Source organism: Temnothorax longispinosus, chromosome 1 (genome assembly GCF_030848805.1).
Source record: "Temnothorax longispinosus isolate EJ_2023e chromosome 1, Tlon_JGU_v1, whole genome shotgun sequence".
Lineage (NCBI taxonomy): Eukaryota > Metazoa > Arthropoda > Insecta > Hymenoptera > Formicidae > Temnothorax > Temnothorax longispinosus.
The window spans coordinates 25,439,826-25,464,684 of record NC_092358.1 but is presented as its reverse complement, the minus strand read 5'-3'; the positions used below and the strand labels follow the sequence as shown (position 1 = coordinate 25,464,684).

The window sequence follows — 24,859 nt, the reverse complement described above, 5'->3', positions numbered from 1 at the left end:
TTGGAATATTTTCAACTTTTTTTCACATTACGTAATTAGATGTATACATCGCGTTGTCCGTATAGTACAGCGAATCTATTTTAATTAACTGGCACCTTTTCTCATTCAGTTAAATTGATAAACTTGTCTGCCATCACGGTGAAATTTAAAGTACTTCTAGAGTACGAGCGTGAACCAGTTTGACGTGATTATCAAGCGGTTCGCGAAGCTAACGAATCTACTCTCGCAGATGCGAAAATAGTGTGACAGATGGGAAGGGCAGGGAAACACGGGAACCACCTTCGTTCCGATAAATCATCCCCGGGAAAAACTTGCGGGTCACTCCAGCTCTAACGGGAAAACGTGGTCCACTTGCTATGCGAGTAACGCGCGACGCGCGCGCGCACACCGTGATATTCCTTGCATAATTATTACCGTGTCGGCTCTTGCGGGGGAGGAGGGAGGGGGAGATAGAAGGGAGAGGAGGAGGAGGAGGAGGATGGGGGTGGGAAGAGGAGGTTTCTTATCTGTTCCTGACTGGAATACAGGATGGCGAGTCACGTCCGAAGGATTTTTGCGTCACGTGCCGGCCGCTCCCGTGTGCCCGGCACTCGCGAGAGATGGATCTCCTCTCTCTCCTCGCCGAGAAGAGGAGAAGAATCAATTCGCGGGGGCAGCCGAGCGGCATGATACGCCGAGACGAGACCGTGGCGTGCGTATGGCAGGGTGAAGGGCTGCGGTATTTCTCCTCCCTCTTCCAATAGACACTCCATTTTCCCGAGCGCGGCGTATTCGCCGAACGCGAATCACGCCATGCGTGGAGAGTTGATAATGAAATTTTTAGAAGCCGATCTGCGACTCGAAATACGATTTCGAAGATCTGTGGATTTTGCGCGAGATAAATTCGGAACGGCTGGAGAAACTTCGGAGATTTGTGTGAGGTGATACAAATATTTTGTGCTTTAATTATATATGAACAATATTATGACATCAGTTGTAATTAATTATTTGCAAACTCATGAAATTCTTACGTTCCAATCCGACAGCATCACGAATGTTAGAAAGACATTCGAAAATGTGCGGTGAGAAATTGAGTTAAACACGATGCGCAATAAGAAATATCATAATCTTCTTATTCATAACGCAAGTATGAATAAGAAGATTATGAACAATAATCTAAACATTTTGAACAAAACGAAAATTCCTACATTTAGTTTATTTCTGCAGTATTCTACTCTTTTTAAGTGCATTTTCTATTTTTTGCCCTTTTTTTAAGGACTTATTTCAAGTGCAAAAAAAGTTAAATAGTTAAAAAGAACAGATATCTAATTTCTATTCTTATACTTCTCTTTTTCATCAAGCTGCTTGTTACAATCGATCTGTTCAAAAGGAAATTAATCAACAGTACCTTAATTTCATGCTTAAGTATCTTTAAACAGTCGGAGAATTGACGTGAAAGTATCTCGAGTTCGATTTCAGCTTATTGGCAAATTTCCATAATGAGCTTCTTAAAAATCACGTGCTCGCTCACTTCCTTGCCCCCTCATACGAACGTATCGCTTTCTACTATAGGTTTCCCGAAGAGAATAGCTCTCTCTCATCGGGGAGGATCAGTGACTTCGAAAGCCCCAGGATTACGCCTCTCTGAATCCATTCGCGACACTCGAAATGTTCTCCCGCCAGAAATGCGAGGGTAAACGCTTCTAAAGCGGCCAACTTTCGAAATTGCGTAAAACACGACACGAAATAATGACAGACTCGTGAAAGGAGCTCCCGGGCTTTCAGGGATTAACCTGTTTCAAATGCTGGCTACTACTAATACGTACGTTGATTCTTGAATTGTCGAATTCTCTATAATTAGATCTTTTGAGACGCATACTTGTTAACTGTCAACTATATAAAAAGTTACGCTGGCAATATCCTTCGGCAGAACTTTTTACCTTTTTTTTTCTTAAACTCTTTGGAGAAAAAGATCTGATGGTGAAATTGTAAGTTGCACTTAAGATATCTTATTAATGATTCTGCGGAAGTTGCGCGTCTCCGGAAGAAAAGATTCGCGAAAGCCACCGGGACGACGATGCTATCTTAAGAGTGACACGCAGTCACTGCTGTTGCTGCCAGTCGCAGCGGCTTCATCCGAGACGGGAATATCGAGTTTGCCGCCCGTGTCACGGCACGTGGCCTTCCGTCGAGACGAACATCGCGAAGTTTATCCGTCATTTTATGCGGTATACAAGAGCCCGCGGAAAATAATTAACGGCGCTGCTGGTTGGAGAATCGCGTGCGCCGCGTGCTCGGAGTAAGAATATCAGCCGCGCTTCCCGTGCGGAAATGGTTGGAACGGTTCAAGAACATTAACGGAAAGGGATATTTGGAGTCTGACGGCGGTGGCGGCAACGGCGGCGGTGGTTTATTCGCGCGGAATTTCCCCAGCAGCCTCTCTGTAAATTTGTATTCAGTCCGAGATAGCGTAAGGCTTATTCTCGAGGATTCAAACATTAGCAAGCTAAATAAGTTCTCTATTAAGAAATATCCAAGTGGCGAATTATATAGGACCACCGAAAATATTTTCTTTTCTTTTGAATCTTCTCTGTTGGAGCGTTTGTCAAAGTTGTTGAAGCAGTTTTCAAACCGCGAATAAGATATTACAGACAAACGCGAATCTGAGACGTGATTCACGACAGTCCCGGTCTATTTCCCATAAAATTGCGTTTCGTGGCGTTGACAATGCGCGATACCGAGATATAGACGATGATCGAGCTGCGAAAAATTCAGCGGGGAAAATTAACGCGCGTCGCCGTCTTTTTCACGACGCGACGCGACGTTTTGGGCATGCGGGTCGTAAATTTTGGCGGATCGACGCGTTGCGTTTTCGCACCTTGTTTTTTTTTTTTTTCGACGCTGGCGAAATTTACAACCGAGGCTGTAAAGCTTACGCGATAATGTGTGAGTGTGATGCGCTTGCATTTCGCGGCGGGGTTCCTCCAGCACTTGAAACACTCATTTGAAAAATGAAGTTTACGGCCGCGGCGCATATTTTTTGCGGTATAAACGTGGCTCGCGCGTGTCAAGCATGGAAATGTATGCAGTTTTCCCTCTGGTTGCTATTTTTCTGTTCTGAGAACTCATTGTGTAAATTTGACTTCAATATAAAGCATTATTAAAACATTGTACATTAGACGTCACACGAAATGGTGGAGGAACGATACTCGATGAATTTTTCCTTCGAATATTGTCTCCATTTATTTTTAGGCATTTTAAAGATGATCAATTTATTTCGGAAATATAATGTCGATCATTTTCAGAATAAATGGTCCACGTTATTCACAAAGATATATAGAGACGTTCACTTGCTCCGATGAGCGAAATGATATTCAAGGGAGTACATCGCCGCGCATAAATGTCCCGATTAAAGCAGGTGTCGCTCGAAAAGAGTTGAATGGTATCCCAATGCAAATGGTGCACCTTCCCTCGTTCGCTCCCAGCCTTTCCCTTCGCTCCCTATTTTAATTTCTGTTTACGTACACACACGGCGCAAATATTGGCATTTAAAGTGGCTTTAAAAGGGTCGTCGGACCGTACGTTGCGGTGCGTGAAATCTTCTCCGGCTGCTCGTAACGGCGGATTAACGACGTAATAATTTTTACAGCTTTCTAGACTTTGTCGCGCGCCGATGAAATTTGCAACGTGAACGAGGCGACTGACACTTTTCGTGTACATCGTCGTTCGATATTCACTTTTTATCAAAATGAGTTTTTTCTCAATTTCGACCTCAAAGCGCGGGACGGATAGTTATTAAGTAACATAAATGTTACAAGACTTAATGAGTTTTATTTCTGTCTTTATATAATTTGAATGTCGACCGCGTGTGTGAGGTTCAATTTCCGTCTTAAAGTAAACTCATTAAATAACAGAAAGTCTCCTTTTAATGACTCCAATTTCGGAGACATTGCATCGTACATAATATAGATAACTTTTGTCCCCCAGTTTTGCCATGATATATTACATAAAATCGAGCTCGTTCGAAGGCAATCGCTGTGATCGTGACTGGTTTCTTTTTACGAGGAGGCCGCTAAGAATCTGCGATTCACCCCGCTTCGCGAACGATAGCGATAGTTTATGTGCGGACGGTCGGTTTTGATTTACAGAACGACGTGTCTGAGGGTGACCACAAGCTTTTTAGGGGCGAAAATGCTCGACGCGTGCGAGAAAAGTAGTGGTGCGACACGTTCTGTATGCACGGCGTGGTGCCGGAACACGTTTCCGCTATCAGAACGCCGTCGTCGTCGTCGTCATCCTCATCGTTCCGACGAGCTGCTGGTCGTTCGCCCGTCGAAATGGACCTTCGCCGACCGGGGGATATTTCATGTAACGCGACGTACGGTCCGTCGGTCTTTTAAGGCCACTTTAATCGCCGATATTCGCGGTGCGCGCCGGCGTGCGGCGAACGAGAATTAAAATGGGGTGGAAAGGATAGGGTGAGGGGAAACTAGAGGAAAACGAGGGAGAGAAGCGAGAGAGAGAAAGAGAGAGAGAGAAGGAGAAACAATGTTGCTCCCGTTATTCGCATAAATTTGCTTCGATCCATTCTGCGAGCTCCAGCACGCAGTAATTGCAGCGAGAAATTAACCCTCGAGTTACGCGTTGAAAGCTTGACGTTACGAAGGCGTTACAGTCTTAAATAACAATTTTTTTTTCATTTGCCAGATGAAGAAAAAAATAGATTCTCGTCTTTAGTTTTTTTTGTAGATCCCTCTCAAGATTAAGATATAAAAATCTTTTTTATTTTTTAAGCAATTTACACTTTATTGATTAGCGCTCTTATAAAGGATCTCTTCTATATCTTCTGTCAGAATATTATATATAGGTGCATTCTCGATACGTAGCCGCGTGATAAGATGCATCGAATAGGTACATACAGTGCAAAATGGAAGAAGAGCACGACGAAAGTAGGATCGGCGGAGGGAAAGGCAAGGAGGAACTTTGGCGGCGGCAGGGAGAAGACGGTTGATTAGATTTTCCGGAGATTGAGGGGGGGAGGGTAGGGAGACGCGCGAGGTGGGTGCAAGAGGTTGGCAAATGCAGCGCGTGTTCATGTCGAGGACATACGAGGAATCGTATTATCGACTCCCCCGACTCACCGCTCCTCTTCTTCCCTCCTCGTTTCCTTCACGACTGGAGGCGCGATGGGGGATGAGGCAAACCAAGGAATTATGGAGGAATTGCATACGTGCGCTGCGTCCCCGATGTTGTATTATATAAACCGCGAATATAGTCGGACCTACCTACCTATCCTTTCAGTTTATATAATGGGATGGTGTGCGAGGGCAAAGAGGTGTGAGAGAGGACGTACGGATGCGGAGCGCGCGAGCGGGCGCACGTTCGCACATCCATCGTGGAATGCTCAAAGGAATCACGGCGTGCGCAACCCCGAGATGCTCCTCAGGAGGAAAGAGGAGGGGAAAAGGGGGTAAACACTCGCTATCCCGTCGCTAAAGTGTTTCCGAGTGGCTGGAACGAAAACGCGTCTCTTTATACGGAGAAGAGCTCGCTGGAGACGCGCGCGCGCGCACGCGTCCGATTTCAATCGCGAGCCAATTTATCGATCGGATGCGTTCCACGAATTTTTCACGATGCTGAATTATGCGGCGCAAATAGCGCGCAGTGGTACAATAACAGATACGATAAAAATAAGGATTCGTCTGGTTCTATGAATGCAACGCACGCGGAATTTGTAACGCTAACGTGAATCGAATTAAAAAGTATCGATTTAATGCACGAAGGTGCACACATCAGGATTTGCAGGCTCAAACAAAATCAAACATAATAAAAAAAAAATTACTTGATCTCGCTACGTAATTGGTTTTGTCATATTAACTCGCGTTATTTCAGATCCCTTTTATTTTATTGTCCGTAAATTAACGAGAAACGCTCGAGGATTAGCCGTTAAAGAATATTAGCTGTTTTCGTACGGATCGTACGTTTCCGTTTCAGTAAGACATAATTTATGTGACTTTGATTGAGTTCGCTGGGTCGGAAAGGTTTAATGGCTCAGGAGAATTCCACTTGTGGCAAGAGATATAATTTTATAGCGTTGTAAATTGGATATTGAAACATAGAAGTTAATTTTAAATGGAATTTCCTTTGAATAAATTTTTGGAATGTGTTAATCAATATAATTTAAAACAAAAATCGTGATAAAAATGTATAAGATTGGAGGGATACTTTACTTCAAGGCTTTTTTTTAATCGAGCCAATTCGTTGCAGAGGTACTCTATACAAAGGTCGGTGGTTATAACTTACGCTGCGCGAAAGCTTTTTTCGACGAGGAAAACATTTCGGCCGCTGAAATTCCCGGCGTAGAAAATACCGAAGTTACAGCGCGCCCGCGCCGTGGGGGAGAGGATCATTCTGCGCCATATACGACACACGTACAAAGCGCAATAAGGGTTTAACCGGTGTAGGTAATACGAAAACCGGTATCGGCGTACGCGAGTGCCTGCGATCGAAAGAAATCGCGCTACGCGCGGAATCGCGGGCAACTTATTTCTCCGCAAAGGAGCACCGTAACAAGCGGAATCGACGGTCCGTGTGCGATTGGGCTAAACGAATCGCGAAGCCGAGCCTGCAGGAGAAACATTTCTGATTAGACTTCCGGGCGTTCCGAGGAGGGGTTGGAAGGTCCCATGTATGTCTTCCAGGTTCAATTCTGTTCTTATCGGAACGCCGGAGAATTGTAAACAAACGTGAAACCGTATTACAAAGAATGTCACAAAATTCTTTGGATCAAGTAAGGTGTTAATTAAGTGTAATAACTATTTCGTGAAATATTATTATTTATGAGCTTGCAATAATTTTTTAGAAATAATTTGTTGTATGATATGAAAGATATTTTTTGCCTAAAATATTATTTTGATTATTATCGTTAAATTGTTGTAGCGCTTAAATACTTATGAATAGACGTGCACTATACACTTAAGATTTCCAACGCCATTTGACCTCAATACTCTACTATTATTTACAAACTAGCATTTAAAATTTGTAGGAAATATTATTTTATTGTTCTTTAGCAAGTAGATAATTTCTCTGTAGTGAACAGAGAGGCGCGACTTTTGGAGCCGTGCAAACCGAGATCGCGATTCGCACGGTACGCGGGGGGTGGGAGATAGAAATGGGTCGGGGGTGGGCACGTGTACGAGAGAGTAACCAGTTGCCGTATCGCCTGGTTGAATAACTGCGATCCACCTGTCACGAGCAGGTACAAACGTCGAACAGTAGGAGGAGGAGGAGGAGGAGGAGACGGTCGTGGAAAACACACCTACACGATGTGCGCACGCTGTTGGAGCAAAATATCGTTCTTTCTTCGATTCCATAAAATTTATCAAACGACCCACCCCGCTGAGAGCAACCGATACATATACTGCGTCTCACGGTCGTTCGCAGCCCGCGCAGATTGCTCTCGGGAGAAACGAGGGAGGCGTACTGCGCGACGTCGCGATTTCTGATAAAGTGAAAAGCAGTAATCGACTGATTGAGTGAGTTAGATACAATGCTCTTCGATTTCGTTGTGGCGGGTAAAATTGTTAAATTTAAAATTTGCTGTTTAGTTTTTGCGACTTTTTGCAGACACTTTTTTCAGACGTCAATTAAAATACGTGATGCTGATGGTCATGGTTATTTCAAAGAATATATAAAGTTCATTAATTGGTTAATTTCGTTAAATCTATTAAATCTCTGATAATAAAAGACGTTTAAAAATGAATGCATTATTCAATTATTTAGTTCACAAATGTGTTAATAGTTTTATGCCATGTGATTTAATTAAAAATTGTTTTAATTATACGACTGTGTAATTTATGAGTTGCATGAATTATGCAATTTATAATTAACAAAGTTTGTAATATTTTAGCAGTTATTTGAAAGACTAATAAAATATTTCGAAAAAAAGTTTTTATGGGGCTGTTAAATAAAATAAGTATGTGTCTATCCAGATGAATTTTTATCAAACGGAAAACCTAGCTGTTACGTAAAAATTGTATGAAAAGCGCGCGCTGAAGTGAAGTAACAGGTATTGAAATATTTAATAAATATGGCGCTCGCTGTTGCCAATCTCCCCCGGGAGGGAGGAAATCAGCCGGTTAATAATAGTCAGTCGGACGTTTCATTTTGCGCGATATTTCGTTACAAGTGGCGAAACGAGGTTTTCATTCTATGAATGCAGGCGGTCGTTCCATTTCTCGTAAAAGCCCGCGAGACGCAAAAGACATACGGGCAGGGGAGAAAGAGAGGAGGAAAGGGTGGGTTTTAGTTGTGTATTCGGAAATAGGAGAGGCGCGGTGTCGAGACGAGAGTAAATAGAGCGACTCCGTAACGCGCGCGCATTGAATAGAAAGATTTATTCGGCAGGCGCGGCGGGACAACTGTCACCTGAGCTGCGCAAGCCCGACGCGACACGCTGACTTGTTTACATTGTGCCATTTTCGCGTTTTAACAAAAATTCCGCGGATGAACGCGGATGAATGGACAATGCCGTGGTTACAGGGTTTATCGTTAGAAAGACGTAAACCGAGACACGAGTCTTGGAAAATTCTTTTGAGGCTTTGATTTATTGTATTTTATTAATTATTTTATTATCAAGTAATTATATTATAGAGCACGTATAATTATTTTACCACGCCTTAAATTTTTTTCTTTTGAAAATATGATCGATTGTACGGATGGACCAGTGTATAGCTTCCCAATCGCATCGTGTGGGTATGTGTGAGTATGTATGTGAACTTACACATTCTGCTTTATGTAGAATACTCACCGATTGCTAAGCACTTCCGTCTCTCGAGATTCTTTTTACTCCCGAGACCCTTTTGCCTTCTCGCTCTTCAATTCTGGATGCAATTTTCCGTCCGATAGATCGCCGCTTATTTTCTTAGATTGCGCCGTTGGGCTACACCAGTTCGAGTCTTGCGTGCTCGCCGACCGCGACGACGAACGAATTACGTCGGGTTCGAAGAAATTCCGGAAATTCCCGGTCTAGAAATAGCGTTGCATTAATTTATGTTCGCGAGATATAAACAAGCGCAATTATATAAATGCGACGTACGTGCCGCGTTATAATATAATACCGCGACGACATTACAAGACGTAAATCGCAGATATCGATTCTGAGTGAATATATAACGGTAAATATATTAACAGTAAAATATACACAGTGATGACGCGGACTGATGGATGTCCGATCAAACGCGTAAAGGAAAATAAAAAAGCCGCTGATTTACCTAAACGATCAAACTTTGGTTGAAATTTCTCGTAAAAGCCCGTTTTTACGCGACATTAACCCTCGGTGCATTTATGTACTTTTTGTGTATCCCGTACCCTGCGATCCTCTAGCATCATCAATTAATTACGTTGGCAAGTTGTACAAAAATAAATTATAATCTATATTGTTATTATTTTAATTGGACTCCAGTTCAATAGTGGCTCTTTAATTTTATCATTATTTTATGTCCTACCTTACATCAAGTGACATTCAATAATGGCAAAGAATATTGATAATAGTAAAAAATATTATATGAAGAAATGCCAGATTTTCTAGCTTTCTGCGACGTTCTTATTATACATTTCGTGCAATAGTCGCTACAATAGTGATACGTAGGTACGTATGGTAATTATGTAACTGGATAGACTCTCGACTTATTTTATTGCGTGAAAATATATTTTTCTTTTAACGAGGAACGTTTTCGTCTTTACGTTGGCCGCGGCCCAATTTAGTTTACGCTATCGCACGTCCATTATTTTCATACGATTATTTCGTACATACGCTCGAAACTGGCGGTCGAGCTGACAGTGAGGGATTTCCGCGCATAGAAACGCGCGCGAAATCAAATTCGGTGGTTTTACCTTCCAAATTGGAGTCGTTTAATCGACGCCGGAGTGTCCGCGACAGAGCCCCCCCATTGTTATTTTGAATTGAATATATGCCGTTTTATGTCGCGCGACGCGACCTCGGTCTGTCGACGGGAAGCCTGCATCAGCCATATCGAGTTGCATTTTGAACGGTCCGCGTGGATTTGATTTCTTGCCTCGATTCAAAGATTAATGGGTAATCATTATACGCGCTTTTCGGCGAATTTTCGGCTTTTCTCGACTTTTACCACAATAGCAGTATTGTGAAGGCAAAAAGAGCTATTCAGTGCCATATATATATATATATATTTTAATTAGTTGCTTCGAAATATTTCAAGTTAATCTAATGGGCGGATTCATATATCATACAAAGCACGTTTTCACGAAGATAAATTTGGATTATTCCAAATTACGCAATTATCATTTAGAGAATTAATATTTAAATTACGAAATAGAAAAACATGTTCGGGGCAAAAAGAGAGTCGCTTGATGAATTAACTTGGATGAACTCGTTCGTTCGCTCGCGCTCGTTCCACGCGGCCTTATTGAATTAACTGCCGCCCTGTCCTGCGTATAGGATCCAAGTAGGATATCATCCCCGAGTCTCTCGCGAGCGAGGCTGTGTATGCATGTAGCCCGGGAGAAATTAAGCGGGAGCTCCGCGAAAGAGTTTCGATTCCGCCTGGCATAATGCACTTCGGACCGCGCGATAGAAATTCCGCGGGCACTCGCCCTCCCGTATAGGGATTCTCTGCGTACTTCAAATTTTCCACAAACGAGTTGCTAAGCGCGGCTTAGCCGGCCTTCTATGCGGCGAGTTCGCATTACGAAGTTGGCTCCGTTCCTGTTTTCCGCTACCGCGAAAACGGCCCTTCTCGATCGCGTTTCCTCCGCGCGCGCGGCAGAGATCCTCCAACCCTCTCTTCTATCCCGCCCCCATAGTATTCATTAACGGCCGCCAAATGACACGGAATTGCGGCTAAAAGTGCGCGTACTTTGTCGCGTAACAAGGTTCACCATCCTGGGCGATGTTACCTTGAAAAGCATGGTACCTCTATGCGCCGCTGAAACACGCGCGCGCATAAATGGTACATGTGTGTGTGTGTGTGTGTGAGACGCCGAACACGAACGTTGTGCGAGGGAGCTTTTAAAAATATAATTGGAACGTCATGGAAGGTGAAAACACGAACGTCGTTGTGACGCGAAAGTACGCGACTTTTTAATAATTACGCTGTTTTTATCATCCCAATGCGCGCGGCCCGCTAATGGCGGCGAAATTACGGAACATATTAATTCGCGCGAGGTGGTAGATACTGAAAGGCAAAAGTAACGATCGTCCTGACGAAATTGATTCGATAATAATGGCTAACGTAAAATATATATATACGCCGCGACGGCAGAACGAATTAAGCCATCGCGTTTGTTTGTATTAAATTCCTGCCAATATTTAAAAGTATCCTCTGTGATATCTCCTCCCACACTTCTCTGTACGTGAGAAAAATAATATAAACCGGTAATATTTTAAATAAAATATATATTAAATCTGGTATTGAAAATACATTTTACGATAAAAGTTGTAGCAGAGGACATAAAATAACTTTAAAATAACAATGATGCTTGTTAGACATGAATCTTCTACGACATCGATAAAAATTCAAAACATGTTTGCGTCATTTCACATTTACGAAGGCCTGGTAACTTGATTTCAAATGTGGGTACCGTGGGGCTAAGAATTCGCCGTGGACGAGTATTGAGAGCGCAGGTGTGCCCCGTGCGCACGCTTAACAATCGAATTAATGTTTAAAGATTTATCACGCGTATATCCGGAGAGAGAGGCGCGGAAAGCAATTAGGGCGGCGTGCGCCAGTCGCCAATTTGTACGGTTTACGTCGTTACGAACGAATAAATCCCAGGGCCCGGCGTCGCTGTCGTTACTACGAAGATTAGATTAACTGTCTCTTCATTTCGCGAGCGGAGACAGTTATTACCGCCGCAGGGCGTCTCGCGCCGAGAGTAATCGTCCGATCGTGCGCGTTTCTCGTCCATAAACGTTTCGTACGGCGAGACTTCCAACTTCCTTCTCGTTCCCTCAACCTTGCCGCGATTGCACGCCGAGGCTTACCGAGGACTTTATAGCTTACGATTAAAAGCAATGCCGCGCCGAAGAAATGCTTCTGCGCTACCGTTTCTCGATAACGTGCGACTCGAAATGCGAACGCGGTTCTATTAAGCGTCATCTGTATGCTATTGGTAGATGATTGCTTTGATACGAAGGATTAGGATATGAATTCAGCTTCCTCGGATATTGCTTGAATGTATACGCTTGAATATAATATCGAAAAATTTAGTAATTAAACAGTACCCAGATAATTAATCGATTGCTTCAATATTCTAAAAATTCAATCTGCTGCCCGGTCCACTTTCTAATAAAATTATCCTGGATGTTATTCGGAAAATTCCCAGAGATATGACTTCGGGTAACGGGACGGTGCTTGAGTACGCGGTGTACATACGAAGATATGTGATAAGACACGGGTCTCTATATTGGCCGCTGTGTATACTTTGTGGGCGACGTTCGCGTCTCTATTAAACGCCGTCTTCAATCCTTTATTTGCAATCGGCTATCAGCTCGCAGTTGGCACTCAAAGGGATTTGTCTTTCAGACATGACTGCGCGCGCGATCGATCGCAGGATGTATAAATTGTCTCGGAGCTATATGATACCTTTTCTTTCAATTACGGATATCTCGAGACCAACGCAGATCTTCCGTCTAGAATTTTTCGCAACTTCTTTATTTGCAGCGTTAAGTATCTCGGTGGCAACAAACTCCCGACTTGAAATCCGATTAAAATCAAATCACGTGAAATTAAGTTATAAGTACAAGACTTCGTTATACAATTCCGTCTCTGTAGCTGATTTTGCGAATTAAAATCTTATTTTTCCTCACTTTTAATTTAGAAATTATATAATTAACATTACAATGTTAAGACAATTTGTGTTTATCATCTGCCGCGGTATAGGTACTTTACATGATTATTGATTATATGATCGTAGAATGATGATCCACGATGGATTTGCTCTATAATCGAGAGAAAATATGCTGCTTTTGGCTTCACAGATTTTAAAATGAACGCAAATAAGCGCAATCTCGAAAAAATATTGGGATATTCCTTATTCTGATTAACAAAGTAGTATCTATCTGGACTGAGAGGGCCCGCCTTCTCTCTTTGCTCCCGCGCTCGCCAGCGCGAAATGTGGAGTCGCGTCGGCCGTACGCGCGCGACTTCTTATCACCGGCGCGTTCAATGCATAAAGCATAAAGTTCGTATCTCATGCATACATTCATAGAGCCGTCGGTGCGGCAGCGCGATGGCGGGAGCGAGACGAAAGTCATAACTTACGGTGCGTCCCACGCCTCTCCATCCCCCTGTCCGCTCCTCCCTCGGCGTATGTATCCCATCCCCCGTAACCACCGTCGTCCCACTCTTGGGAGTATCGAAACACCCGCAAAATCACCGGAGGGTGACTGAGGCACGTATGACGGCTGGCATTCCTCTCGGCGGTTCTCAGTGCGCTCAAAATTCCATTTTCCCACGGAAAAATTCCATTTTTCCATCGGGGGCCCCACCTTCCTCTCTCTCTTTCTCCTTCCCTCTCTCTTCTCGACCGATTCATTGAAAAATAGTCCACTTACCGCGGCCTCTTTTTGCGATAAATCAATCGCGCCTTTCCGACTGTACTCCATATAACCATCCCTTTCCGCTCCCCGTCCTTGCCATCTTTCATTTTTCTTCGACGCGGCCCTTTTCCTCCAGGCGCGCCTTCGATGCATCGGCCGCGCGGGATGGATTGTCTTCCGAGATGACTGCTGACAAATAGGGAATCGATCCGTCGCCGCCGCGCATCAGCCGTTACGCCATAAAGCTGCCGCAACAAAGCGTCGTTTTGATGCTTTATGGGCATCGCGTCGCATCGCCGGCCGTTGGCGGGATGACGTTGTCGGAATCGGGAATGGATGTGCGTAGCTTGTATTGGCCGTCCAGAGGGAAAGAGAGAGGGCGAGAGAGATGTTCGTTTAGCGGATGAACCGAAACGTCGAGCGGGCGTTGCGACGGCCAACGCGTTGCGCGTTGTGACGCTTATTTGTTCGCGTTGCGTTTGCATGCAAACTCAACGCGGACAACGAATTTTACTCTTGTATGGGATACACAATAGAATTTTGGAAGCCTTCTAAAAGTTGGATTCTCCCTCGTCAACCTTAGAATGTCACGACTGACGCACACACGTACGATAAATCTTTTATTTTGAAAAGCTTATTATTTAAGTATCTCAGAAAAAGTTTTTACGATTTTCCACGCAATATTCGTATTCGAGAGAATCGACTCTGCGAGAAAATATAGATTGAAAATGTGAAATAATGTAAATGTTTTTTTTTTTTTTAAGAATGCTCAAATATTTTGTATTTATTTTCATTGCTATTATTTACATACATATGTAGATAACATTTTCGCATTTTATTCTAAAAGCTATCTTTTTACATTTTTTTTCAGTCGAATAAATTGAGCCATACAAGAAAATATATGAACACGCACTCTTATTTTAATTAATTTTTTATTGCTATTATTGAGATGTATATAGATTATATATTTAGATTTTTGCATTTTATTCTAAAAGCTATCTTTTTACATTATTTTTTTAGTCTAAAAAATTGCTGCATCGAGCCATACAAGAAAATATACGGACGCGTATTCTTATTTTAATTAATTTTATTGCTTGCAAATCAATATATCCCTGGCGAAAATAATGTTTATTGAAAATTTATATGAAGTTACTTAAGTGTTGAGTAGATGTTTTATTTGAGCTTTAAAATATTTATTAAATTGTTTATGAGATGTAAATTTAAACATGGAATTGTTCATGCGATGATCACGGCTACGTTTGACAGGCGTTCGGAAAGTGTGGTGTTTTCGAGGTGTTGCAAATGTTCACGAGGTGTTTTAAGCAGCAGTTCTTTTAATAAACAGATTATTTTTGCCAGGGTAACCATCATGCATTATTTGGACGAACGACAGACGCTTCGCCGCGTCGATGCTCAACTCATCCATTTTTACGTGCATCACTTCGGCTACACTATTAGTGCATCGTAGAAATTGTAACTCTCGGAGGTGATAGTGGATCGCAGATTGATCTGCGTTGGGAGCAGGTGCGGCCCGTGCGGGATCGATGGCTGCGCGTCGACACTTTCTTTCATCGCGTGACATGCAAGGGAATAAAAATTCCTCATCCGCGGTTTTATCGACATCGCGGAATGAGTCGGCGGATGTTCCGCCGACGAGGAAAAAGCGTACTGCCGCAGGACGCGGAAAGAATAGTGTGTTATCTGACGCAAAGATTCCACGAAAGACATTCTGAACATTCACCCTGAACATTTTATTACAATCAATATTTCATAATTTCGTATTACGTATAGATACACACATACACACATATTATAAATCTTTTAGTTAATATTAATTGTGACATTGGACATTGTATTTTAATGTTTTCTCATAATTGCCGTGATTTTTTATCTCGAACGTACAACTATATACACAGTTTTCGAAAACACAAGTTTTTAGAAAGATCTTTATTACGGGATTGGAAAAGTTTGAAACGTTATATTGAAGTTTTTCATCATGGCGTTTACTTTCAAGATAGTGTTTGAAAAGTTGAAAAAGGCAGTAATGTGATAAAAGAAAATATGGATTGTGCCGTTAGTATTAGTCAACAACCACCTTGGAAAACAGCTTCGAGTGCAACTTCCAGTATAACAAAGATTAAATATACTTTACTTTGCTACAACCTGTAACTTCCTGAGAGCTTACTATTATTCCGTCTGTGTTGTTTACATTGTGCGCTGTATGAGGGAATCGCTAATAAAATAGATACATTTCTCTCTTCTCTCTGAGCCATTTCTGGTTTTCTTATCTAAATTTAACACATAAAACTAACTATTATTTATTTAGCACATTTTCTTAGATATTTTTTTCTTGTATTTTCCTATATATCTTATTTCTGTCTTCTTTTCTATCCAAAAGAAATTTTTTTTTAAAAGCTGTTTTATTTTCCTCTTTAAGTTTTTAGCCGAGATGTCAAGGAGGGACCGTGCAGAGGACTCTCCTCACGTGCTCCTCGCCAATGCTTAATGCTTAATCGGTTTTCATGAACTATTGTTCATATGCGCCCGTTCGTGACAGCCGAGTCACGAGTGCGCGTGTATTACGATGCTTCCGTGATCTTCAACCCCGTCGAAATAACGAGAAGACGCCTCTCTCGGCGTAACTCCCTTAATTGGTGATAGGATAACTACGAGGTGGTCATTAATTACAGTCGAACCCCTGGCGTTGCGGTTAGTTTGCTTCGAAGCTACTTTCGATCTTCTGCTCCTTCACCCTCCTTCCATTTCCGCTATATACCACTTTCTCTCGGCTGCTCCCTTTTTCTTCCTTGCCAATCCTTTCATTTCTGCAAAGAGTATCGAAAGAGTTAAAATAAACGATAATTAAAATTGACGTGTTCTCTTTCTCTCTCTTTCTCCTTTTTACATTAGGGAAAGAATAAAATAAAAAACTGTGGAAATAAATAATATGTGATGCAAGATAGAGCAAGAAAAAAATCTCTCGCGTTTACTTATAGATATGAACCAGATATGAATAATTAATCCGATTTATTCAACTTATTGATAAATATTTAATATCGTAGGGACATATTTCAATATTGAATTTCTCATTTGTTAGCTTTGTTAACTGTTAACAAGCTGCACGTTTACTGAAAAATATTTCTTGTCTATTTTCAGATCGCCGACTGGTGTCCCGAAGACTCATCAGAAAACTGGTCGACTCTCATGGCAGCGCGGAAACTCGCAGCCCTCTTCGCCGCGGTCCTGCAACTTTGCTTATGTGAGTGAGTCTCCCTTTCTCTTCATGTTTGCACCCTGAGACTCTCGTAATCCGTTTACAGTTTAGGTTGTTTGAGACATCGCCCGCCAAATCCCGAATGTGAGAATTCACACAAAGTTCACGGTTTCTAATCTCGTAAGAAATGAATATTCTTTCACATTGTTGTTATTTTTTTACATGTGTCTATAACTTTGTCTATACAGCGAATAGCCGAGTTATTAAGAGCTCAAGTTATTAAGTCAACTATCTTGATAAGTTAGAGACGCCATTTCTGCGTCTCGTTTTCAGGCGAAAAATTTCTGATCATTTTTTTGGCGTTTACCATCCCCGATCTTCTCGCGATGTCATGGTATTTCCTTCTCCGGAAGTCACGGTATTTCCGAGCACGGGAGAGGCCATGGCGGTTCTCATAATTCGATGAAAGAGCCGGGACGAGCGAAGGAAGCGAAATGGACCGTCGTAACGGCGGGAGAGCCGCGTCACATCGTCGTGACGAGAAAAAGGACGAGATTGAAGGTCCAGGGAAAAGGATGAATCGAAAAGGGACGATCGCACGAAGGCGTCGCCTTCAACCGCACCGACTTTCATGAGGAAGCCACGGAAATTCCCCCGATGTCGTACAACAACTTTCCTTCGCGATATTGTTTGTTCTGACGACAGCGAGTGTGCTGAACCGTTACGTCGAAGCGGGAATAGCGCTCGAATATTTGCTGCGGAATACGATGTAAATATGAAGATAGTTATGGTTAGATGGCCGATATAAAAGAGTCATGCGCGATATTTTATAGGATGTTTATTTGAACCATCGACATTTCTGTCATTTATAACAGACATCTCAGACATTTCCTTGGGCAAAAGTAAAGAGTTTACAATGGTGTCTTCCTTCTCTCGTTTAAGTAAAATTCTAATTTTTTTACAACAATTCAAGAATTAAATAAAACTATTTAACATACGGCATTTTTAAAATGCTTATTTCAAATATCAACTCTCAGCTATCAGTATTTCGAATCAAGATGCATATAATATAATATATAACAAGAGAATATGAATTTGTTGATATCTATATTTCTCGAGTCACCGTTACAATCTCTACACTCAAAATTAGAATAATGTCCAATCAATGATAGCCGGATATCATTGATAATTGATCGGTTATCCATTTGTTAATTTTTGAACGAATTGTCCATTTCTCTGAGTGTACAATATCGGATTTAATTTTCTTTTCTTGCCCGCTTCGAAACCCATGTGTCGCCCTCGATCTAAAGTGGGTCCCACGTGTTACGATAAACTCCATATAATCCATCCTAAGGCCCTTTTATGTGTCAGGCCCTAGGCCCTCGGCGAGTAATCCGCTACTCTGTCCGTGAGCTTTCCCCGAGTCGACGAAGTTCCGTTGTAAGCCGCGGCCATAAGACGCAACGGATGTTACCTCGCCGGCCGTTCTCGCCCGTCTCTGAATCTCTTACTCGGTTATATCCGCGCTGCGGTGGCGGCGGCGCCGCAACGACCCTACCCAGGACGATACATCGTCGGGGGTGGCCCCGGCGCGAGGGAGTTTGTAGGATCCACTTAAATCCACCGTGATTTACTCGGGCACGCCGCGTCCAAACCTCCTCCTCCCCTCGCCTCCATCTCCCGCTCCACAGCGGGATGCAGCCGCAGCCGCAATAAGTAACCGGGCCTCGAGCTTTTCGGAAACGCCGCGCCGCTGGAAAGCGTTAAGGAGGATTCGTCAGCCGACGGTTAGCCCTTAAGCGTATATAGCGCGTCATATTTATCACTTTTCCTGGAAGGGGCCGTTAATTAATTACATCTTTACCAACTTCTGGAGATTTTGCTCTTCGCACTAGAAGTTTTGCTCTCGATTATTTCTACTGTTATTATTTTTTTAATTACTTAAACAGTCCTTTTTTTGTTTTCCTTCGGTATGTCTGCTGTTGCACGAGACACACTACTGTACAGTTCTAAAGCGAAAGATCCGCAGATAGAAATCGCGGCGTTTCTCTGACTGAGCTTTTCTAAGTTGATTCTATAATAGTGTACCTATATATACGGGCAAGGACTCCATGGGTATTAAAATGCCGACTCTTTTGTCCGCCGAGAATTAAAAGAGAGAGAGAGAGAGAGAGAGAGAGAGAGAGAGAGAGAGAGACCGAAGGATTTAGACAAGGGCGTAATTAATTTCGGCGGTATTTCTTATTTTTAATTGTCGGTCTTATTATTGCTCCGCCGCTCTCTTTATTTCACTTCCGATACTTTGTTCCGCCCTCTCTCCGAGGGTTGAGCGCGAGATCGTACGAAATAGTATTACGGTATTTCTTTGAATCGAGGGAATTTACGGGATTTTTACGAAGCGCGTTTCAGCTCTGTCTGTAAGCTCCGAGTCGCAGCGAGAGAAAAAAAGCGTATATTTCTTTTTTTTATTACAACGGAAAATAACGCGACCGATGTTTCTCTACACGAGTATCGACGCGGAATTCTCTCGCGCGCGGTGCCACGTCATTATGTTCGCAATTTTTCTCGATTTATTTCGTTATCTGTATTTTTTGCTTAACGGAAACGTCAATTAACGGCATATCGCGCCGAGCACGCGAATACCACTGCAAAACTGCGGAACAGAGTTGCGCGATAATAATCGCGCGATTAACGTAATAATTACAAATGCGAACGTTAATGCGCTCGCCTAATGTCGCGTAACCGTGATGTTTCCACTCCTTTTTCCATGCATATCTAAAAATATTACTTTATAGTCCCCCAACGTGCACCTCCCCATAATCTCGCAATACGCTCTTGATATATCCAATCTGCCTTCAAAAAAGAGCGCTATAAAATTTTTATCCGCACCTTTACATCAAATGCATAAAAATTCAAGTCAACATGAGAAAGATTAATATTATTTTGTTCGTGGTGAAAATTGAATGTATTAATCGATATTTTGCCTCGTTTTTTAAATCGCGCGGTGACATCGGCTATTCTTATTCCAATGTACTATATCCGCATTATTCCTTGGCACTTTTCATAGATTTCCGATATGTGTCAGGAACGAAATTTCCATTTTAACTGAGAGACTTCAGTTTATTTCATCATAAATTCACCAAACAAAGAAATTAGGTAAATTGGACTTTTTACATGTCTAACTGGACATAAAAAATACTGTTAATAACTTGTTTTTAGATTTTCACAATTTTTATATAAAATGATATATCAAGTCTTCTTTCCTCTCTCTATTTATTTATATAAAAATTAATATATTTATATATAGGGGAGCCATTTTTTTTTAGATAAAATCAATTCACGGTCGATGCGAATTGGTCCAATAATCTTTACATTCATAAGATCGTATTCTCGTCGGCGGTCAATTCTCGCCACACGTTTCCCGGGCGAGATTTACGAGCTCCTTGAGTTGGCAAAAATCTTTTATATCGGCTTTCGGCTTCGGCGAATCCTCCGCAAGGATCATGCGGGGCGAGGTATCGTTTCGATCCGCTCCATCTTCATCGGCGGTCGACGGCGTTGATGACACGCGGGAGAGAGTGCCAGCTTCCATTTTCAATATCGCGCCGACAGTCGCCTTCATGCAGGATCCTCGCCTTCACGGCGGATCCTACGAGTCTCGGGCGTTCGTCATTGCTCGCGACATTATCAGCGATTCGCGGCGTCGGTTTTCTCACGTCGATCTCTATGTGGATGTACGTATTGAAACGCAATAAGCTGAATTGAAATTAAATATCCGAACTATCGATGCTAGAAAAATTATGTTGTCTCGTCGTTCGACTCATTGTCCGTCTTACTGAAATCAATTGTTATCTAACCATAAAATCTATATTTTTAATTTAATATTACATTGAGGATCAAGATTATCTCTATATACATTATTTATTTACTATTTACTTATAGACGAAACAAATTAAAATAAAAATATATAGATATAAAAGTTACGGAAAAAAAATACGAATTGTATTTCCAGCGCTAATTTTTTTCAGAGAAAAATTAATGTCCTGATTTTTTGACAGATTTGCAACCGAGTTTTCTTTTATAAAAAACTCAGCGGAAGATTGGATAGGTTGCGCTCGCATAAATTTTGATGGATTTACCGATGATACATCCGCGTATATTGGAGCTCCATACGCTGTTTGTAATTAAATATTGCGAGATACGTAATTCTCATAAAATAGCAGCGCGATAAGTTACGCGTATAAACATCGAGCGTTTTCATTACGGAAGCTTAGTCCATTCGTTACAGAAGCTTGTGATTTTCGGGCATTTAAAGAGAGTAATTTATGAGATGGAGAGAGAGAGAGAGAGAGAGAGAGAGAGAGAGAGAGAGAGAGAGAGAGAGAGAGAGAGAGAGAGAGAGAGAGAGAGACAGAGAGAGAGAGAGAGAGAGAAAAGTACGCATTTTCATGAAACGTTCGTCATGAAACCTATCATGAAATTAATTTTTATATTAATATACATCGGATACTTTGAGACTTATGTTTACCGAAGATTATGAGATTTCTCTTTCTTCCTGCAAGAACGTCGTAACAAGCTAAGAAATAAGATATGTTTGCCATGTTACGTCGCAACGATATCAAATGCTATCGTCGAAGTTCGCGCGGGACGCATGTAATCCGCGTAATCCGTCAAGCAAGGTGGATGTAACTGGCGCGGCACGATATGGACAAAGTTCGTCTCGGGCTATCCGATGCCGGCCGGCACCGGAATAATTGAAAATGTCACGACAATTGCACTGAATGCCGCTGTAACTCCGCCGTTGACTAATGCAAATGGATACATTCAAATTCTATCGGAGAATTAATAATTTTCCCTCGTATCGGGACCGGCGGCGGCAGCGGCGGCGTCGCACGATAGCGACATATCGTGTTGTCAAACTTAACAAGGCCGATACTATATCGTATTAATACCGTCGTCAAACTTGAGAGGCGTTTCTGATCCACGATCCTCGATCAGTCTTGTTTAGCTCACTATCCATAACTATCTTCAGCCATCTTTAACTTTTTCCTCTTTCTTTTTTTAGTCACTCAATGTTTAACCTGTTAAACGGATTCTGAAAAAAAAAAAAAGGAAATTTACTTAAATTTATAAGAGGACAATATAGGTTCTTGTTATTTAATTGCACGAGATTCGCCAGCAAAAAATTTCATTCATTTTTAATCTCTTACGATGATTATTTTTTTTCGCCCGAGAAAAAATTCATCCTACGTTGAGCAAAGGATTTATCATTAAAATGAAGCTAGGAGATTCTGGAGCGCCTCGTGACAGTCTGTGTGTGCGAGGCTCGAATTCTTCGCGGAGGACGCATCGACGTTCGCGTCATGGAGCTGCATTATTCGCGTTGCACACACTTGCCGGAAGATTTTAATGGGTGAAACCGTTTGAAACGCGCCGAATATGTTACAGATATTTCGCTCTCTCGCGAACTACACGCCTATATTTTTTCCCGTAATTATTCGCATGTCCGCGAGCGAGATACGCCGTAATTAAATTAAACACGCGTGAGCGTCGCGCCAATGTGAAAATCGTGATGACACGATTTTGCATGAAACAGAGAGAGAGAGAAAGAGAGAAGAGAGAGAGAGAAAAAAAACAGCAGGAAAAAGTCCGGGATCAACATACGGCGAGGTTTTCCGCGTGCCGCGCGATCTATTTTTGAATGCGTATACTCGGTCTTTTTGTTTCGAGAATAAGGAAAAAGTGAGCGCGATAATCGCAAAAGAGCTTTATGTATTCAACGAACACGGGCCGCAGAATTGATTCTAAATAAAGCGTCACATATTCAGGTTCCCCCGAGGCGTCGATAGTCGGGACGCGCGTCTCGGAGCATAAAAAGCAAAATGAGGAAGTTAGTCACTCGAAAGAAGGCTTTATACCGCTTTATATCGCTTTTACGACTTTAAACGAAGCGCAGCATCGAATGGTATATACCGTCGCACGGCTGGCGGTGTAGTATAGGGAGTGGAAAAGTTGTCTTTCTTCCGCTGCTGGCAGCGCGTCCCGCGCGATGGCAAAACTCGCTTCTTCGCGAGACGCCCGAAGGCGGTACACGGGGAACTCATTTGGCATTCAGGACAGGGGGAAGGTTGGAGATAGCCGTTGAAGGATGCGGGCCAAATAAACGAGTGTCCGAATACGTTTAAGCAAATGCGTTTCTCCGCTGCAACGCGAGAAGTTTATTCTTTTCTTCGGCAGCATCGCGTCGGCGCGAATTGTCGCCGAGCCTCTTTCGCGAAAAGAATAACGTAGTTAACCGACCACACACACTTCGGAATCCTTTTCGCGAGACTGCGAAATCGCGTGCAACTGCCGTAATACTACGTAATAAATACTACGAGAAAATAATGATATATCGCATTGATATGGAGATATAAGAGACATGAAATTGAAAACATGAAATTTGTATGAAAATTACTGGCGGAGATATATGAAGAAGCTAATGGATATCTTTAATGGAGAGAGCGTAAAATAGAATTTATTGAAGCCGCGCGCTAAAAAAAGTTTGGCCACCGTTAATTGGCTCAGTAGACGCGAATACATGAACGTGGAATAAAGTTGCAATGAATATTATGTGACACTGGGTGTGAAATAGAATTTTTTAGAATAATTAAAAGTGCTGCAGCGCAAATAGTAAATAAACTTTCTAAAACTTCTATAATTTATATTCTATATTTTATATTTTGTTTAATAATTTTATTCAGAAAATTTGTATGAGTATCAATAATGATGTTGCAGCTATTAATGGTCTTTATTAAAAGACTTCAGTGATTAACTTTAAATATTTTCGTCAATAAATATGTGCATTAATATCCGAGATTAAAAAAAATGCTCGTATAACTGAGACTATAAAAATCGCCTAATAATATCCCCACCTGCGAGAAGCTGTAAAGACAGCGCCAGGTTAAAGAAATTGAAACACAGTTACTGCGTTTAGTGTCCTTAACTGCAAACACGCTGGCATTGCGAGCATTTTCCTGGGAACGTATTGGGAAAAATAACGATTCGACGAGGACGTGTACGTAGAAAAAGAATACAAGTATAAAGGTGGACTGGGAAGAAAACCATTGGAAGGAGGAGACCCATAGCCGCGCTTCCCACAGATTATGCTAACGAGACAATCCCCACGGTACACCGGAGGCGCGCGTATAACCGACTCTTTTTTTTATTTTTCTCGTTCGTTCGGCGGAGATCCCGCATCTCTCTCAGACCGAAGGAACGAAAACTAGCGGGCGTATCCTGAGACAAACGGAATTGCCCGGGGCCTTCTCAGCGTGGTGCGTAAAAAAAATTACTGGCAAGAGCGAAATCTGTCCCGGCAGTGGAAATAGAAACACCGCGGGAATATTTCGAGGAAGTTTTAAGACGATTTCCCGACGCACCGATAATGAGCCGATTAGGGACAGATTCAATCTTTTAAAAATAATAGCGGGGGTGGGGTATTTATATGAAAGAATCCCGCACCTTTTATTTATGAAGATTATTTGTATCACTGTTACCTACCTTGTATTTTATTTCTTTTCTTTTTTTCCACGATTTTGCTTCAAACCCCTATTAGACATTCGATCCGCACTCTCGTTTACCGCCAAATTCCTTGGAGAACAAGCCGCTTCATCTTTTTTCTCGGTACTAATCTGCGACGTATTTTCATCAAACGTTCGGTAATCACGCCCTTAATTGCGCAATTACGCACGCTCCCTTTTTTTACGGCGGCATATAGCGACGTACAGTGACGCTCGGTACGAGAGAAACTCGCGGGTATTATCAGGGACTGCAGCTTGCTCTTCCTCTTAGACTCGGCTCTCTCTAACTTCTATCTACCGGCGGATTCCCCATTTAAGCCAAAATCAATAGGCGCGTGCTCCGATCTGATAAGTATCCCGAAGAGAGAGGAGAGCCGTGCCTCTCCCTCATCGGGAGAAGATCCTCTTGCGTCGCACACTTAAATACATTTGTCTGTATGCGTCTGAAACTGTCTTTGGCTCCTCCCACCTACCTTCTACCTACCATGATTCGCTCGAGAGTAATGTGAAATTGATTTTTTATCA

At 42.3% G+C, this 24,859-nt stretch overlaps 1 protein-coding gene across 2 annotated transcripts in view; it reads left to right on the top strand.

Moving 5' to 3' along the window:
• Dip-lambda (Dpr-interacting protein lambda) overlaps positions 1-24,859 on the top strand; it is a 149,474-nt gene that overhangs the window by 99,041 nt on the left and 25,574 nt on the right. For both annotated transcript variants that reach the window (XM_071791325.1, XM_071791316.1), the window contains one exon: positions 16,715-16,817. In XM_071791325.1, the coding sequence (XP_071647426.1) occupies positions 16,763-16,817 (55 nt within the window). In that variant the 5' untranslated portion in view covers positions 16,715-16,762. The remainder of the gene's footprint in view (positions 1-16,714; positions 16,818-24,859) is intronic.